At 52.2% G+C, this 19,655-nt stretch overlaps 2 protein-coding genes across 2 annotated transcripts in view; both read right to left on the reverse strand.

Moving 5' to 3' along the window:
* Positions 1–277: 277 nt before the first annotated feature.
* The window catches only part of ERICH1 (glutamate rich 1), a 79,088-nt gene continuing 59,710 nt past the window's right edge, over positions 278–19,655 (reverse strand). Inside the window, exon 6 of the mRNA XM_054561143.2 lies at positions 278–1,571. Coding sequence (XP_054417118.2) covers positions 1,525–1,571 — 47 coding nt within the window. The 3' untranslated portion in view covers positions 278–1,524. The remainder of the gene's footprint in view (positions 1,572–19,655) is intronic.
* Positions 13,545–19,577, reverse strand: LOC129060861 (uncharacterized). Its single transcript, XM_054561147.2, is given in 2 exon segments — positions 13,545–14,670; positions 14,673–19,577. Coding segments are annotated over 2 exon segments (975 nt in total). The 5' UTR covers positions 15,613–19,577; the 3' UTR covers positions 13,545–14,635.

Below are 19,655 nucleotides of genomic sequence, written 5' to 3' on the forward strand. Positions count from 1 at the left end.
GGAAGGCCCAGAGATGATTTCACTTTGGGTGAGCACATCCAAGAAGGGGCAGGTGCAGATTCTTCACAAGCCCTCCTTGGACACTGGCCCACCGTCCCAGCACTTAACGTGACTGGCCCAGGTGGCAGAGGCACTGGTGTCCATCAGGGCCTGCAGGTCGGGAATGCACACTGCTAACTGCAATTTGCTTTGCTCTAATTCATCTTAGGAGAATTGCTGCAAAGAACATCCCTAAAAAGAATATCAGGGTCTGGACTTTTTTTTTTTTTTTTGAGACAGAGTCTGGCTCTGTCGCCCAGGCTGGAGTGCAGGGGCGCGATCTCGGTTCACTGCAAGCTCCGCCTCCCGGGTTCATGCCGTTCTCCCGCCTCAGCCTCCCGAGTAGCTGGGACTACAGGCGCCCACCACCACACCCGGCTAATTTTTTGTATTTTTAGTAGAGACGGGGTTTCACCGTGTTAGCCAGGATGGTCTCGATCTCCCGACCTCATGATCCACCCGCCTCTCGGCCTCCAAAAGTGGAAATTTTGGGAGGGACAAAGTGCTCGCAGGGACGGGAAGCTGGCGGGGTGCAGGCTGCGGTGCGGCACAGGGGGACCAACCAGAGGGAAAGGCTGACCCCCTGGGTGCCTCAGAGTCTGGCACATTCCAGCCTCTCCATGATCCGGCTCTCATGGGAGGCCCCATCCAGGGGGCATTTTGCAGACTGGGGATAGGACTGTCACGGTGATGGGGGGCACTGATGGTCACCCCCGTGCAGGGGCCTGGGCCGAAGCCCTGCCCCTCCTGCCGCTGCCGGCTGGGCCCTGGCAATTCCCCTGACCCCCTCACCTTTGAAGAAAACCACATTCCCGCCAAGCCTTCCTCAAAAGATGGACTTGGTGTCCATGTCTGTGTCTCGGGACTCTGAGCGATGGGATGGCGTCTGGAATGTCACTGAGCCATCTGCGATTTCGGGAGCTTGTGGCATGTGGCATCAGGCATGGGGCGGCTCCCCAGGGCTTCTGGACGGTTGTAGGCGCAACTTCCTTTTGTCTCTCCTTTTTACTGTAGTGAGGAAGCAGCATTCAGATTTGAAAATCATGTTTATAAGTAGATGCTAAACTCAAATGATAAGATGTGTGACCGAAAAAGAAGGCACGGACTCGGCGCCTGGAGAAACACCCGGAATCGTGCTCCCAGCAGGATGCAGCCCCCTGAGCACAAGCACCGTGGGCCTGACAGGACGGGGGCGGCTCTCCGGGAGCAGGAGTCCTGTGGACTTGGTGGGGGGGCACACTGGGCTTTCTCCAGCTGATCTTACATTTTAAGTAGGGACAGAAATCGGGGAAGGTGTCTGCTATGTTAAGTCTTGGCCGCATGGGGCCACTGCTGCAGGGATCACTGTGTGGCCTCCTGGCCCCGTCCTAAGGCGAGTGCCTGGCCTCCTGCTCGTCTGGCCTGCGGCAGGCTGGCTTCAGGGCTCCTGCAGAGGGTGGCTCCTTCTTCCTTCCCATATGCTGTGGTCATCGTCTCTTTGTAAATTCAGTCCCTCGCTGGGGCCCACAGGTGGTGTTTTCTTGCTTGTGACGCTGAAAAATTGTCAAAGTGAAGGAAGATTCTTTAATGAGATTTTACTATGAAAGAGGAGACTTACTCATGAGAGTCAAACAGCACAACCCGTTTGTCAGCTAAGACCACTGCTTTCCAGGCCTAATTCTGTTCTGGTAGATGCTTTAAGTATTTCATTTTCATTTTGTTTCTAATGAGAACATAATGTGATACAAGGCTAACCTCAAGCTATAGACGTAGAGAATCGCCTGTAGCAAGTTAACAGGACCCCAGCGCCTTCCAGGAGCTGTGTGAGTGGTGTTCAGGGCCCAGCTGCGTCTCTCCCTCTCTGCCCCAGCATTGGTCTTAGGAGGAAAACATCCAGCCTGACCCGTTCTATGACAGACGCGTTGCCAACCTATCCAAGCCTGACCCGTTCTATGACAGATGCGTCGCCAACCTATCCAAACACTTCTCTCCCCGCAGCAGGTCTTGGGGCTCCTAAGTGGACCTGGGGTGAGTGGGGCAAGGTTTACCAGCAATGCCTACATATGCGTTTCAGGCTCAGCCCTGCACCTGCTTCCCAGCAAGCCCAACAGATGCTGAGCACTCGCGGGAGGCTGGGCCCCGAACACACTGTCTGCTCTCTCAGAGGCAGGAGCTACAGGGCCCAGGACCAGAAGGAATGAGATCCTTCTCCCACGGGCTGGTTACTGCTGTAATCTCTCCTCTTTGCTTTCTGAAAAATGAAATTTTTATCAAAGGCCTGAGTCAGGGTGAGGGGATTTCAGAGGCAAATTCCACACAGAGCAGTGAACCTGAGTTTCGCTGGCCCCAGTGGGGAGGTGGGTGCGGCCCTCTGCAGGGAAGGCCCCTTTCCCTGGGCTGGCACTGGAGTCCGCGTTGAGCTGTGACCACACAGACATGCTGTCCTTACATCGGGACGCACCTGCAAGGAGACCCAGTCCAGTCCCCACTGGAAACACGAGGCCTCACCTGGGCCTTGTGGACTTTGCCCCACAATGATTTCCTGTTGTTGAAAAAACTTTCAATCTAACTTTCCCCCAAAATAACACAAGCAGGGTTTATTCTGGTATTTTTAACGCAAGAGATGCTTTGATTATTTAGAAAACACCGCATGCCTGATACTGTGCTTGAAAAGGTAAATCTCTTGAACTTTATGGCAGAGAGTCGTGTTTTCCTTACTGTCCCCTCAACCCTCATCTTTCTTCTGAAGGAATTCTACAACAGACCTGCAATCATCCTGCCATTCTTCCCCCAGCCCTGACCCACTTCCAGGGCGTGGCTGACCATGGTGTCAGGAAGGCCTCCGTGGTGTCAGGGAGGTGACCGTGGAGGCTTGGGAGTTGGCGGGAATTTGAATTTCTGTAATTTTGCTTTGCTGCCCAGGCTGGTCTCAAACTCCTAGAAGCAATCCTCCCACCTCAGCCTCCCTAAGTGCTGGGATTACAGGCATGAGCCACGGTGCCCAGCCCAGAAATCTGAATTTCTAGGACTTTCAGCTCCTGGTATCTTTCACCGCAGCTCTAGCCCTGCTATCCACTTCACATCTGGCCCCCACTGGCTCCTTCTCTTCTGAAATGGAACCTGGCGCTAATTGGATGATCAGGCATTTCTGCGTGTTGAGTGCCGCGTCTGTACATCTGTGAGATGCACTGAGATACATGTTTTTGGCACTGGCTGCTCTTGTTTGTCTCCAACACGCAGTTACTCCAGGATGAAATGCAGTGGAGAAACATGGATTGTTTAATTAAAGCAGGAGCCGTTATAATTCTTTCTCTGAAGGTTTGGCATTGGCCTTGCAAGGTGGCGGCCATCATCAAAGGTTATCAAAACTCACTTGCTCCTCAGCAGGGGCTTAATGACGTCTCCATGAACTAAATATTATTAGACTCAACCAGGAGAAGACCATGCTTCCTCAAACTGGCTTCACAATGCCACAAACTAGAGTGACTTTGAGAAAAACTGGTTAGAGCGATTCAAAAGCTCTAATTAAAAGGAGAAAAAAGAACATTTTTCCCTGCCTGCAGCAGCCGTATGTATTCAGGGTGATTCTCCATAGATTAAAAAAAAAAAGATCCTATCAAGAGTAACAATTTAAGTCCTAGAAAAATCTTTAGCTCTCACAAAGACTAAAATTGGGAAATTTGCCTAAACTGGTGTTTAATTAAATGCAGAACAGAAATCCATTTTGGAAACTGCATTTTATTCCCAAGTAAGAAAACTGGCATCGGGGGGAACTGATGGAAGCTGCCAGGCACATGAACTATGTCCCAACAGCCCCAGCCTGTCCTTGGGTCCTGTGGCCGAGCCCCTTCCACATGGCTGGACACTGATGGAGCCGCGCAAACCGCAGCCCCATTCTGAGGGCCACGTCCACTTGGAGGTACATCAGAGCCCCGGCTTGCCCCAGCTTCCCCTGCACCTACACTTGCTTGTCATGAAGAAGACGGCAAAGGAGGGCCTGGTGGTGTCTGCTGTGAACAAGAATACAGGCGATACGCGACCTCTGCAAATTCCCTGCTGGTGCCTCCGGTGAGCGTCCAGTGAACCAGGTGCCCCAGGGGTGCAGAAGTGTGCTGCCCACACCTGGTCTTGCTGGCAAACAGGCTCATCCCAGAAGTCACGTGGCAAAGCAATTCCCGTCAGTTAATCTGTGCCGAGGGCCTACCAAGCACTCCACGTTCATACAGGGTCCTCATTTAATCCTCCTCAAAATCTTGTGAGGGTGAGCGTCATCCCAGTGTTCAGGTGTGGACACCAAGGCTGAGCATATTGAGGTAGCCTGTCCACGCAGGTGGAGGGAGTCATGCTCAGGCCCTTGGCACGCCCTTGGCAGCGGTTACACGCCCTGCTTTCAGAGACAGGTAGGGTCATCATAACAGTTTCTGGGTCACAAGGGGGAGGGATCCTACCTCTCAGGAAGTGAATCCTGTCATGCCACTGGTTGTCTCTGAACCACAACTGTTACTCACAACGGAGGCACTGGCGACAAGACACGTGAACCTTACCAAGTGGATGCTGAGTCTGTGGTCTTAATAAAATCCAGAATTAGGCAAAGAGGAGGGTCTGGCACGAGTTTGAATGAATTATACCTCGACACTGGACTTGCCCAAGGGTCAGGAGTTTGAGTGAATTTTACCTTGGCACTGGACCTACACAAGGGTAGACATTTGTGTGTAGGATAATTTAAAAAGGACTTGAAATTTGAAAAGAAATTTAAATTTAAATTTTAAAAGAACTTGAAAATTGACAAGGAAACAGTGAGTAACACTGGAAAGGCAGAAGATAGCACAGTGGGTCCGCTAGGAGGGGAAAACACTAACAAATGGACCCTTCGTGAATGGGTCACAGGTGACCCGGGAAGCCGTCTGGCAGCCCTGATGGAGTCTGGCCAGCCCACTCTCCTGGATGAGCCCCAGAAACACTCCCCACAGTCTCCCAAGGTGGCATCCTATGGCTGTTCCCAGGATTTCTCTACGGTATCAGGGAGTATCATCATTAGGGGAGCTGTAGTTGTGGGGTGACAGGTTCAGGGGAGATGGGGCTCTGCCCACGGGGCCAGCTGGACTCTGAGTCTTTCAGTCTTGATCTACTGCTGCCGGACGGTCTCTCCCCGAGGCTGAAGCTGGTTCCCTACAGCCATGTCACAGGACTCCAGCCCCTGGGAGAAGGGACGGGAGATGGGTAGACAGATTTTTCATAAGGGCCTGGCCTGAAAGTTGCAGCCTTTGCTTTCCCTCAGGACCTCACTGGCCAGAACACAGTACATGGCCATGTGCACCTGCAAGTTAAAACTCACTGCATCAGTTACTGAAAGGAGGAGGGCGGAATGGACATGAGGACAACTCGTTTCTGCCACATCAATGGAAACGTACAGTGTGGCTGACACAAACGATGGCATGTCAGAGAGCAGCTAGAATCCACAGTGAGGTGCACAGACAGCAAAATGTGTGCGCATCTTAGAAACAGGCTGTAAAGAGGCGACAGGAAGCAAAAGGCAGGACACTGCTCACCTGAAGGCTGCTGTGGCCTGAATGCGTCCCCTCCCCAGAATGTCAGCCCCTTCACAGTGGGCTTCCCAGCACCCAGAACTATGGGAAATACATTTCTTTTCTTTACGGATGAACCAGTCTCGGGTATCGTGACAGCAGCCCAAGGTGGACCCACACAATCATCCTGAGCACTTTAATGGAAACGACTCAAATCCACACATCAGGCCCACGGCAAGGACGCTGACTGCAGGGCGCAGTAGGGGAGGTGCTGGGGACCCGTGGGGCTGACACAGTCGTGTCCCAAACTGGACACAAATCACACAGCTCCCTGTGGCCGAGGTCACCAGAGGAAAGAAAAAGCAAAAAAAAAAAAAAAAAAAAAAGAGCAGACATCTGAACAAAAGGGATTTTTAATCCCAAGTATGAAGCCAGGAAGGAGCCCGCTGGTTCTCTCCTTCACTCCAGCGTGCACTATGTGTGAACACAGCACTGTCCTGTGGGCACCAGCCTGGCACCACCACTGCCAAAGTGCATCTTAAATGCAAAACAGCAAACCACGCTTCTGTGTTTTCATTTTGAAAATACTGGAAAGAAAGCTCCTTTGCAAGTGATTGAAACAGTTATTTTATATTTTGATGACTGGGCGAAAACCACATTTCAGAGATGAAAATTAAAGAGGAAATTTAACAATTGCATGATGATAGTAGATTGAAATATAAAATACTGGGAATCTAATAATTTTCTGAAGGCAAAAATAGCAGTTCTGGCATTTCCCATAAATCTATACACAGGACATTTTCCCGCCTATCATCTCTTTGCATATTTTTAAGTGGATTAGTTCTGACGGGTGTGTTCAGGGATATTTGCATACTAGTGCAAATATGTTAAGCTCAGCAGGGTGATTTCCCAAATTCATTCAAATGCTATTATTGATAACAGGATTTTCTGTGGAACTGTGTGCCACTGTGGAAGGGCTGATCTGAGTTACTGCCTGTACAGACACAGACGCACTTTATTACCTGGATGAATTTAGACATGGGGGGCAGGAAACTGTGAGGCCAGGCTTTCCTCCTGTCCACCAGCATCTACCAGCATCCAGGGAGAACAAGAGATGGCATATCTGTGCCAGTGCAGCTGTCTTTAGAATAACCAAATATTTAGCTAAAATAACACATACCTATTTCTTTGCATTTCACCCTGAAAACAACAAGAATAGAGTTTGCGGAGGGGCTTTTACGCTCACAGGGTGGTAAACTGGCTTCTCGGCTAAGAGCGGGGCTTGCTTTTATTCTATGCTGTCCTCAAGGTAGAGCACAGAGAATTCCAGGGTGGGCGTATCCTGTGCATTGTGGAAATGCTCAGAGCCCCTGGGCCCTGGGGGGAAGATCCACAGGGGAGAGGTGAGCCCTGTTGTCACCTCTGTTGGATGTCCAGGACCGTACCTCTCCCGGGGGAGGGGGATTGGGTGGGGCCGCGCCGGCTGCTCTGAGCCCTTCCCGCAGGAAGGTGGGCTCAGATCATGAAGCACTCCCTCCAGGAGGCAGGAGCTGGAGACGGGGCTCCAAGGCTCTGCGGCCCCTGGCTGAGCAGTGTGACCATGAGCGCAGGCACCATCCATCCACGTGGAGACAGAGCAGCCGCACAGGGCGGACTGCGTATCAGAGCAGGTGAGCTGACAGCTGGGCTCCAGCAAGAGCTTTCCAGGAATCGGTGTCAGGGCTGGGAGGAGCAGTGGACCCAGGTTGGGAGGAGACGCGGCAGGACTGGGCCTGGGGAAGCGTGTGCTGGGCATCAGGGAGAAGACGGCAGCCGCAACATCTGACACCTGGGGCTGCAGAGCCTGAGCACCCCAGACCGGGCCCGGCGAGGGCGGCCTCCCTGCGCTGAGCATGACCTGCGTGTCCTGCGCTCGGCTTTGCTGCTCGTTCAGAAGAACAAGGCCGGCGGGTTGTGGTCTCGGTGCTCACTCCATGCCGGGAGCGCGCAGAGCTGAGTGCGTTACAATGTGCGGCACAGCATGGAGCCTGCGCTCCTCTCTGCACTCGAGGGAGCTGTTCCTGTTCCGGGCTGTCGATGAGGACGCCGGCTCCGCCAGGCCGAGTCAGCACTCTGTCCCCGGGGTCTGACTCCGTGGCCCCTGTCCTCGCTGGGTCTCCCTGTTCCAACTTCAGTGACACAGTCTCAGGAGAGGGTGCAGGCAGAACGGGCTTTCCTTTTTCCTGCCCTGGGGGTTGACATCTGCCTCACGGATGCCACCGAAAGGGCAGCCCTTGTCGCCTTAACTCGCTTTTCATCTCAGTTACCGTCCTCGGCAGGACATCGTCACATCCTAAGGTGAGGCTGAAATGGGCTTGAGCTCCCAGCAGCAGCCGCCCCGGTGGCTGCAGGTGCCCCCGAGGCCGGCCCCAGACACTGAAAGGGAAGCAGCCAGCCTGGCCAGGGAGGAACCGGTGTCAACGCGCTCAGATTCCAGAGCCGGCACCGTGCCGTAGGGCAGGACAGAAGGAGGACATGAGGCGCAGGACGCAAGTTCAGGCCACCCTGACCCTGAAGAGGGTGCAGCCACCCCGCAGCGCACGCTGATAAAAGGGTCTCTTCTGTTGTGGGCTCCGAGGCCTGCAGAGCCGAGACCTGACCTGATAAAGCCAGAGCAAGGGGCTGCAGCCACCGCAAGAGGCTTCACCGCTTCACGGTGAAAGGTCCGAGTGAGAGCCCTGGAGTGTGTTATCCCAGGGGAGCTTGAATGTGACTGAAAAATAGATCTGGGGTCCTGTCACCAAGGCGGTACATAAACAGTTTACAAATGACAGCAGATACGAATCATCGAAGCCAGGCGGAACACCCCTCGTTCGTGCACGATAGAGCTCTAGTCTTGCATGGGTTCAAGGGTTTAAGGAAGATGCGTTGTTGGGGAGCCACAGTCCCTGGCTTATCACACATCTTGCCATGGCTTGATTCAGGCCAACATTGATACTGCATTTCAGTTAAGTTGAATTTGACGCTGCAAGTCAATGTCAGTTGTTTTGGGCTTCAGTTCATGTCTGGTTCAGCTCAAGTTGTTAGTCCAGGGTTGGGAAGAGGAGTGGCGCTGGGCTTAGGGGTCCTCATCTCCCAAACCTGCCTGACACTGTGACACTGGGTTGGGTGGGAGTGGGAAAAGAGGGTAAGGGATTCTGAAAATACTAATTCTAATTTTGCAATCTATCTTTACAAATATCATCCCAGGGCTCCTTGGAGAAGCAGCTGATCCCAGCTCTGGGGCACAGAAAATTTCCGGTAAGCCTGGGGCTTCGGGGTCTTCAGAGCAAGAAAGTGCCCTTGGCAACGGGGCAGGTGGAGAAGATGCAGGAGCCAGCCTGGAGCGGCTCCCACTGGCCAAAGAAGAACCTGGGAGTCCACGAAGTGGGAAGGGGGATTAGGGAGAGAGACAGAGAGCTGGGGGCAGGGGAAACAGGAAAGCCTGAGAGAGAGCTGGTGGGCAGGGACAGGAGAGCCAGACAGCGAGGGAGACGGGCAGGGTGGGGGAGAAGACTGAGGGGAGAGAGAGGCTGAGATGGAGTGGGAGGGGAGGGCATCTGCTTTCCCTTCGGCGGCCACTCTGACATCATTGTCAACTCTTTCCTCGGAAATCGGTGAGGAAAGGGATTGACTTCAGCAGCTCCCCCTTGCTTAAGAGAAAGTGTGTTTCTTTTCCTCTTGATGAGAAAAAAGCCCTTTTCACAGAGTGCTTGGTAATAAATGTGGCAGGAATGGTGAAATTAGAAGATCAACTATTTTGCAACCCGAATGAAGGCACTGATTTGGGAAAAGGCCGTTGGCAGTTACTGAGGCATCCGGGGACCTGGAGGCAGAGCGTTTGCGGGCGCTGGGGCATCTCTGCATAGGTTTACCACCGACGGCTCTGCACTCACCTCCTCAGACAAGCGATTGCCCTGGTGCTCCATGCCACCCCATTGACGCCTTCCCTGAGCTCACCCTGCACCCACGTGCCCCCTGAATCCGACGCCTGCAGACCTTACTTCCGGTGGCAGGAAACGCAGCCGGCAGGAGGAAAGGTTACGTGATGGAGGGAGAAGCTGTTCCACAGGAGCAAGACTGTGGCCTGGCCCCGTCGGTCACCACCTTTAGGGAAGCAGTGGACGGAGATAAATGAGACAACACAGGCTCACAACCAAATGCAGAGCCCGACTGTTGTTGGTCGCTGGTTGGAAAGATGTGCTGGGGACAGTGGAGAAATCCAGATAGGAACGGAGTGGAGTTGATATCACATAAAGTGAACACGAGCTTGCCTGGGATGGTTCTGGCTCACACCTGCTGTTTTGGCATAATTATTAATCCCACCTCATTCACTTTCCAAAGTGTCGTGTTCTGGTGATAATTCCTATGGTCATTCAAAAGCTGGGGAATTGGTGTAGTTGTCTTAGGCATGAATAATAGTGTTGAGCTTACAGGGTGTTTTCATTCCTAGGAGATGCCTCAGGCTCAGAGAATTTAAGCTACTTGGAGAGACCAGGGGCACACAGCTCATATGATGTAGAACTGGTTTATAAAAACTGTGGTAAACAAAACAACCCAAAAAGTAGGCACGGGACTGGAATGGACACTTCTAAGAAGATAGACAAAGGTCAACACGCACGCAAAAAGATGTCCGGCACCACTAATCAGCAAGGAAATGCAAATCAAAACCACGAGGTGCTGCTTCATAACCATCAGGATGATTATCATATATTTTTGCAAACCAGAAATAAGTGCTGGAGAGGATGAGGAGGAATGAGCACACTCATGTGCTGCTGCTGAGAATGAAAAACGGTGCAGCCATTGTGGAAGATGGGGTGGAAGTTCCTCAGAAAATGAAACCCAGATTTAATTACCGTATGATCCAGCCCTTCCACTTCTGGGCATAAACCCCCAAACTGAAAGCTGGAACTCAACAGGTGCTTGTACACCCATGTTCAGGGTAACATTATTTTAACAGCCAAAAGGTGAAAACAGCACCATGTCCATCTACAGATCAATGGACAAACATAATGCCATGTGCTAACGCGAACTAAATATGGCCTGAGAAGGACACCAGGATGTCTATATTTGAGTCCTTGTGGATGAACTATAACCTACCTTAATAGCAGACAGGACTGAAAATCTAATTCAGGAGTCTGCGCCTGTAACAGTGGCCGAGTCTTGACCAATCCCAGCAGCCATACGTCAACCATGCATAGACTGCCGAGTGTTCAAACTGTTCCAATAAGGCAAACACCAACCTGGAACCAATCTAGCTGTTCTGTACCTCACTGCTGAGTTCTATATATCACTTCTCCTTTTTTTTTTGTCTATATATTTGTTGTGACCACGAGGCATCCCTGGAGTCTCTCTAAATCTGCTGTGATTCTGGCGCTGCCCGATTCATGAATCATTCATTGCTCAATTAAACTCCTTTAAATTTAATTCAGTTGAAGTGTTTCTTTTAACAAATGGAATATGATTCGGCCTTAAAAAGGAGGGGAGTCTGGACACAGGCTATAACACAAGGAACCCTGAGGCTGTTATGCTGGGTGAAATGAGCTGGTCACAGAAGGACAAATCCCACAGGGCGGCACTGAGGAGAGGTCCCCGGAGGGGTCGGAGCCACGGACACAGAAAGTAGGATGGTTGGTGGCTGCCAGGTGCAGGGAGGGGTGCGGGGTTCCTGTCTAATGGGGACAGAGTTTAGGTTTGGGAACTCTACATTTTAAAATGTAAATTTTACAGTATGTGTATCACAATACAAACGTATTTTTTTAAGTGTAGTAGACTTTGCCTCAAAAGCCCCAGTTCTTCCAATCTAAATAAGAAAATAATGCAAAATACGCCAAAGGCTTTAAGACAGTTTGTTCATCCGAAGGCAACGTAACAGTTCACAAATAAAGGAATAGCTAAGTTAATTGAGGCCCGTTAACTTACTAGCATATTGTGCTACCATTAGGATGGATGGCCAGGAAGCTCCTTCAGAAGCTTGGTAAGAGAAAACCTGGAGTGACTGGAGGGGCAGAGCTAGGACGGGGCCTCCTCCCAGGGGCTGTGGCACTGGAGAGGGCTGTTTCCCAATCTGGGTGTGGGTTACAGGGGTCTCGGCATTTTGTGAGAATTCAAGGAGCTGTGACATTATGTTTTATGTACTTTTCTGTATGTATGCTATACATCAAAAAACATTGACTACAGTTTTAAATAAATTAAAAAATTATGGATCCATATTGGCAACTATGTAAAGACACACACTGAAGGGAAAGATGGAAAGGAACCTCCCACCGGCTACCAGAGATGGCTTAGGTGACATCCCCCCCAGGCTGCCATGGAGACGTCCCCACAAGGACTTGGGCCGACACCACAGTGTCCCCGTTGCTGCGAGGGGCAGGCAGTGGTGTCCATGGTGGCAGTGCAGGTGGATACACCATGGGTTTGCCACAGGAGAGGACCCCCCAGTGGCTGCTGTCCCCGCGAGGGAACCTGAGGCGGGAACACCTGCCAAGCTGGAGACAGTGGGTCACAATGGCTTTGCTTGTGGTGACCAAATCCTCTCAGGCTGGATGCCACCCCCTGGGGAGTTGCACCCTGGTGCTCACTTGGGCACTTTAATTATCTTTAGTAACAAATTCCCTTCAGCTCAACTCACTACAGAAAGCCGTGGAGAACAACAAAAAGGAAAACCAACCCCGAGTGGTCTCCGCCGAGCCCAGATGCACAACGGGACCTCAGGCCAAGCCCACGCCAAGTCAGCCCCAAGGGACTAGGAAGAGCAGCCGCGTTTGATTTTGTTCTTCAGCTTTGCCTTTCTAACAGCAAGGACTTGGCTGTCTCTAGACAGGAGACAGACGCTGTCCAACTTATTCTAAAATTCTCTTTCACTCTTACGCTCAGACGCCCTTATGCCACAGGCAGGTTGTAAGCAAATCCAACATGGCAAATAGTAATTAAGCCTGCAGAGAGGATTTCTGTACGTCAGCACACCCAGGACTGCATGTAATAGGAGTCTCACTCGTTTTCCTTTGCCCGTCTCTCACATAGGCTTAGGTTCTTACCTACATGTGCGTTTCGTGTTCTGGACGATGGTGCACCAGCACCTGCCCTTGCAGGAGCTCCTCTTTTCTTCTTTGCTGTGGTCAGTTGCTGGGACCCAGGAGCTGAGTGGATCATGCAGCAACCTTCATCACGGGGGATCATTCTGGGGGCATGTGTGGCCTTTTCTCTGGCTTGCTCGCTCCTCATCTGCATTCATTCTGTCCTCTGCATTCCGTCCTTCCTTCCTTCCTCTGTGCCCCACTTCCATTCCACTCCTCTCTCATGCAGTCACACACGGTAGACAGTGTATTATTCAAATACATTCTTGCAGAATTTCTATTGTTGTACGTGCCTCATTTTTAACTCATGACCATGTTTCTCATGACACATCCTTTCCTGTCTTACTTTTCCCTCCACGCACGCAGGTGCAGAGACCGCCCATCCACTATACTGTTCTCGCAGTTACACCCAATCCCAACAGGTCCCTCCCCCTGCCCAGGTGGACACCAGGGGCTCCCTCTTCAGCCTCCGCAGATGATGCTGCAGGGCTGTCTCTGTGCCTTCCAGACTTATGGCCTGAAGACTCCCCCAAATCAGGCTGTAGAGCTTCCCGCCAGGTGTGAACTGACCGTGACCACAGCCATTCTCAAGTCTTCTCTGAATGGCCTCGCTGCTGGCACGGTTCTCGAGGGACATGCCCCTCATCCCCACAGCATCTTCTAAACTCCCCTGGTTCCTCCTTTTTCTGTTTTCTCCTACAAGCCTCCCGTCTGGGTGCTCAGTGCCAGTGGCTGGATCCCTCCTGCAAAGCTGCTCCTCCCCTTCAAAATCCGCAAGTCACCTGTGGGGTAAGGTGAGGCTTCGGGACTCTCCCCTTCCCCAAAATATCTGACCCGGTGATTTTAACATCCGGATCATCCTTGTTGGGTTTGGTTATTATTCCCTTGGGGACGACAAAGCACTTTTCTAATTCTGTCATCTCTATGTTTGCCCCAGTTTTTTGTGAGTAGAGCTTTCTCCTCCTGACCCTCCCCACCTGTGCTCTGGTGCTATGGACCATGCGCTGTGGATTACACTGCCCTTTGTAACGCATCATCCTCCATTAATGACCTTGTTCGCATTGAGGCTGAAATCAGCCAGGGCTTGCCCCTGGGAACCTGTCACTCTGACAAGTGTGGAAGTTTGGGGCTTACTTGCCTCTGGGAATAAAGGACATCCCCACTCATGCTGTGTCTTTCCTGCTGCAGGTCTGGGAAGAACATTTCTACAAGGGGCCTCAGCTAGTGTTGTGCCAAACGGTGCACAGCAGTGGTTCCCGGACTCCTGGCCTCAGGACCCCCTCACTCTGAAGAGCCCCCAGGAAGCCCCCCAGCATGCTCCAGCCTAGAAACCAAAGCAGAAACTTAAACATTATGGATTAATTCATTTAAGATAAACAACACACTCCTTATATGTTAACCTAAATAATGCATTTTAGTGAAAAATAATTTTTAAGAGCAAACAATTTTACTATTATTTAGCAAACGTTTAATAGAATGGGAAAGAGGGGAGTATGTTAATAGCTTTCTCAAATAAATATGGATTTTTTTATACAACAGCAAAGCTCAACAAACTGTAGTTTCTTAAAGGTTGGTTGCAATGTGGAATATGAAACCGTAACAATAATGGTGATAGATACTGCAAGAGTTGAAGAAAGAAGAAAGAAACACGAAAAGCAGCTCAACAGTCTAAGACAGGTTTATTTTGGAGAATCAACCTGAGAGGGGCTTCTGCCCAATTTCGGTCAGGAGCCTTTTCTCTTGGAGACTTAAGGGTATTTAAGAGTTCTGGGAGGGGGAGCTTATCACAGGCTAGGAAGGTTTTTGTGTGGAGGAGAGTCTTATTGCAGGATTGGAGTGTCTCTGTTGGGAGGGAAGGTTATCTCGGGGTTGGCACGTCTCTGGTCAGAGGTTTCATTTGTGGTTTAAGGTCATGCTGACATTAGCCATTAGGCTGATGTTTTGGGGCTGGATTTAGGCAGTTTTGAATCAAGTAGAACTCACAGGGGTGATGCTTGTCTAAGATGATGATGCTCCTGCTTCGTCAATCCAGATGGTGCCATGGTCTCCCTGATGGTAAATCCAGTCTGGGTCTCTGCAGGGAACTGCATCATTGGCCACTGGATTTTGTACAGGGGCTTGATTATGGAGTTCATTGGGATGGGTTTCAGCTGAATGCCAGGGGCGCCCTTTTCATCAGGAGTGAGGGTGGAGGTTAGCATGATATAAATGTCATGCCACGTTAAATTAAAGGACTGAGTAATGTGCAGGAATTCCTTGCGATAATGAGAGGGATTTTCAGAGGAAGATCCCAGATGCTGTTGGATCTGCGACAAATCAGACGTAGCGAAAGGGCCATGAACGCCAGCACTGCCTTTGACCCCAGCCACTCCCGGTGTGCACTGAGCATCCTGGGGAGGGGGTGACCATCGAGATCTCCGGTGTGCACTGAGCATCCTGGGGAGGGGGTGACCATCGAGATCTCCGGTGTGCACTGAGCATCCTGGGGAGGGGGTGACCATCGAGATCTCCGGTGTGCACTGAGCATCCTGGGGAGGGGGTGACCATCGAGATCTCCGGTGTGCACTGAGCATCCTGGGGAGGGGGTGACCATCGAGATCACCGGTGTGCACTGAGCATCCTGGGGAGGGGGTGACCATCGAGATCTCCGGTGTGCACTGAGCATCCTGGGGAGGGGGTGACCATCGAGATCTCCAGGGTGCACTGAGCATCCTGGGGAGGGGGTGATCATCGAGATCTCTGGTGTGCACTGAGCATCCTGGGGAGAGGGTGACCATCGAGATCTCCGGTGTGCACTGAACATCTTGGGGAGGGGGTGATCATCGAGATCTCCGGGGTGCACTGAACATCCTGTGGAGGGGGTGACCATCGAGATCTCCAGTGTGCACTGAACATCCTGGGGAGGGGGTGACCATCGAGGCTTCCTCTGGCCAGCTGCTCCCTGTCTGTCCATCTACCTTCCTTTGTGTCCTCATTCGATCCCTTAGGAGGATCCTGGCCTCAAGCCCCCCAAGGGAAGGGGGCAGCCCCTCGTCAACTCACTGTGCCAGATACAGCTGCAGTGGAACAGGGGCCTGTGCTGAGGCAACGAGGTGGGGCTGAGCTCCCGAAGGCAGGGCCTTCCCCGACTCTCCCCCTGGCCCCTGCCCGGTGTCGTGGCCTCCCCTCCAGCATGTGCTCATGTTCACACACACCTGGGGCCATCACCTGTGATGAGGCTTGGCAGTTGTTATTGTAATATTTGACTTTTAACAAAAGGCAGATTACCTGGGCGGGCCTGACGGAGTCAAATGACAGCTTTAAAAAGAGGTTCTCCATACCAGAGGGTTCTTCTGCCACCCTGAGGTCGGCTGCCAGGTTGGAGGGGCCACGGGGCTGGGACTTGGTGCCTTGAGGTGTGGCAGCAGCCACAGCCTCAGCCAGCAAGGACACGGAGCCTCTGTCCTGCGGCCACACGAACAGCGTTCTGCTGGCGGCCCGTGAGTCCCCACACAGAGGTCCCAGCCTGGCTGTACTGAATCCCCACCCACAGACACTGCGAGGCGGCAAATGGTGTCGTTTCAAGCCACTGTGCCTGTGGTCATTTGTTATGCAGAAGAAGAAAATTAATTAATACTTGTTACAATAAAAATTTTGGAATTCAGTTTCCTCCATCCCTGGCCCCGGCCCAAACTGGGAGGGAGCAAGAGATCAAAGAATGGCTGGAACACAGCCTGCCTGGGCAGCCTCAGGACAGTGCTAAGATCCGCAGCTTCCGAGCTCCTTCTACCTGGGCTCCCTGGCTCATTGCCGGCCATGAGCGATGGGACTGCTCTCCTGGGTGGTTCTCGGGCTGGCTCCGGGTTCCTGGGATACCTGCTCCTCCGCCGGGTCCTGGGCGGTTCTCGGGCAGGCTCTGGGTTCCTGGGATACCTGTTCCTCTGCTGGGTCCTGGGCGGTTCTTGGGCTGGCTCCGGGTTCCTGGGATACCTGCTCCTCCACCAGGCACTGTGACCTTGGCTCGCTCTCGGCCTTCAGGGTTCACGCAGTGGACAAAAGCCCTAAGTAACCTGGTAGGGAACTTACTGCACCACAGTATCCTGTTGACCGGGTTTTGAGGAATTTCTGACCCCTTCAAAGCTGTACCCAATATTGGTGCAAGGCGGGGCGGATGCATGCACGCTTCTTATTTTGGAGGGGGTGGAGCCCATTCCTGCGATTCTCTGAAGAGCCCCGGGATGAGAGGACATGTCACCTGGAGAGTGCTCGGGGCAAGAGCTGCACAAAGAGGCAAAGCCCAGAACTGACCCTGTGGGCCCTGGAGTCTCCTGAAGCCACCACAGTTCTGCCCTGGAGCCTGGCGGCAGCTGGGCCTGGGAAGCAAATTGGAGACAGGCTCGTGCAAGCCCTCCCTTCTTCTCAGGCTCTGCAGACACAGGCGGAGGTCCCAGGGTGCAGGCAGTACTGACGGGCTCAGAAATTCTGTGTTTTTTTCCTTCTAGGCACAACTGTCTTAATATTGGCAACCTGACGACAATTCCTCATGCTCCTGAGTGCTTCCTTCTCTGCCTGTCTTAATTGACATGGTTTACAGAAAAAAAATGACATGAACTGAATGAATATTTTGCACTATTGTAGAAGATAAATTGATCTAATTATTATCTAACTTCAAACACAGTGGAATAAACAGATTATCGTATCTATGCTGACATTAGAGACGATATTTATTTGCTTTTGTTTTGTAGAAGATGCATTTTCCTTTTTGGAATCAGAATGATACACAAAACGAATTAACCCTGAACATCCCACCTGCTCGACTGTATCCCTATTCCTCAATATTCTCAAGGTCAGGAAAGTGAATGCAGAAGGTTTCGCAAAGTAAAGCCCCACAGGATCACAGAAGCAAGAAGGGAGTCTACAGGGATTCTGTGGAACCCGGGAAAGGGCCACACGTGACCCACCACCCCCCGCAATGGCAGGGATTCTGTGGAACCCGGGAAAGGGCCACACGTGACCCACCACCCCCGCAATGGCAGGGATTCTGTGGAACCCGGGAAAGGGCCACACGTGACCCACCACCCCCGCAATGGTGCATTCACTTGCAGGGGATGGAGAAGGTGGAGACGGTTCATCATTAAAAGACACAAACGGGACGTTAAGAATAGTAAAATTATGAGTCTGTCAATATTGAATTTATTTTCATATTTGCAAAGCATGTGCTATTAATTAAGAAGCATTTAGGCCGGGTGCAGTGGCTCACGCCACTAATCCCAGCACTCCGGAAGGCTGAGACGGGTGGATCACCTGAGGTCAGGAGTTCAAGACCAGCCTGACCAACATGCAGAAACCCTGTCTCTACTAAAAATACAAAATTAGTCATGTGTGGTGGCGCATGCCTGTAATCCCAGCTGGTTGGGAGGCTGAGACTGGAGAATCACTTGAACCTGGGAGGCGGAGGTTGCGGTGAGCCGAGATCGCACTATTGCATTCCAGCCTGGGCAACAAAAGTGAGACTCCGTCTCAAAAATAAAAAATAAAAATAAAAAATAAAAAAAGAAGCATTTAAACGGGAGGTTTGCAGGCTGGTGCCTCTGAGAGCCCAGGTTCCACAAGGCCATGGAGGTTCTCAGTGGAGGCAGGAGTCCAGCTTGGGCACCACTGCAGCACGGGTTCTTACCGTGGGATGAGCGGCTCCTGGCCACTCCCACGCCTCACAGTGACTTCCGAGTTAGGGGAAGAGAAGGGAGGGCAGGGGTGGGCAGGGCACCCTGCAGACAACCACAGCTCCCCGATGCCAAAAGACGGTGGAGCAGTGGCGCCTGCAGCTCCTGCCTCATGTGTGGCCTCCTGGGAACACCCTGTCTGGAGCAGCCTGCGTCCTGTCCTCGGGTGACTCTGGGAAGAGTGGCGTCTGCTGCCACACGCCTGTGCTCCAGGGCCTGCAAGCCGCATCAAGACGGGGACACTGCAAAGCCACCAGATCCAAGGGGACTATTTCCAGAGCCAGAAACATCCCTGTTTCACCTGCTTCCAGAAGGTTCCAGCATGTGGAAGAGACGTCTCTTAGGGACCTGGAGGGAAGTGGCAGGACAGGGGTCGGCAAGGACGCCAGGGCTCCCTTCCCCTCCCTCCACGCTGCCTACCTGAGCATCAGCTTTGGGCAGGGGTGGTCTGGGCTGATGTTCTCCAAAGACAGACAGAAGCAGACAGCAACACTTGAGCAGCCACATCCACCCAAGAGAATGGCCCTGATCAGGGTTGGGGGTGTGGGGAGCCCAGCAGCCCGCCTGGCACCCCCTCAGGATGTCACCATCACCAGGCGACCCTGCAGTTCCCTAGAGGAAGGGAGACGAGCACCCACACAGCGTCTGGGACACAGATGCTCACAGGCAGGACAGGCGGGACAGGGCACATGTGGGTCCTGGAAGGCACAGAGGGATGCTCTCACCACAAACAGGACGAGCGTGGTGGTCCCGGCAAACACACGTGGTACCTTGAATCATGCACCTAAAATGACTAAAATGAATTGTATGTATGTTTTACCACAATAAAACCCTTTCGATAGAGGCACCTGCCCTCACAAAATGCTGTACCAATTGACTGACGGTTTGGTTTTTTTTTGAGATGGAGCCTCGCTCTGTCTCCCAGGCTGCAGTGCAGTGGCGCGATCTCCGCTCACTGCAAGCTCCGCCTCCCGGGTTCACGCCATTCTCCTGCCTCAGCCTCCTGAGTAGCTGGGACGACAGGCACCCGCCACCATGCCCGGCTAATTTTTTGTATTTTTAGTAAAGACGAGGTTTCACCGTGTTAGCCAAGATAGTCTCGATCTCCTGACCTTGTGATCCGCCCGCCTCGGCCTCCCAAAGTGCTGGGATTACAGGTGTGAGCCACCGCGCCCGGCCTGACTGATGCTTTTCACACTTAGTAATACCAAGAACTGATGACTGCTTCTATGACAGAAAAGAAAATCGAAACAGGAAACACAGGTACCTGATATGATTCACAAAGTAGAGAAGAGAAAAAAAATTCAACTATAATC

The sequence above is a fragment of the Pongo abelii genome, chromosome 7 (genome assembly GCF_028885655.2).
Source record: "Pongo abelii isolate AG06213 chromosome 7, NHGRI_mPonAbe1-v2.0_pri, whole genome shotgun sequence".
NCBI classification, from domain to species: Eukaryota; Metazoa; Chordata; class Mammalia; order Primates; family Hominidae; genus Pongo; species Pongo abelii.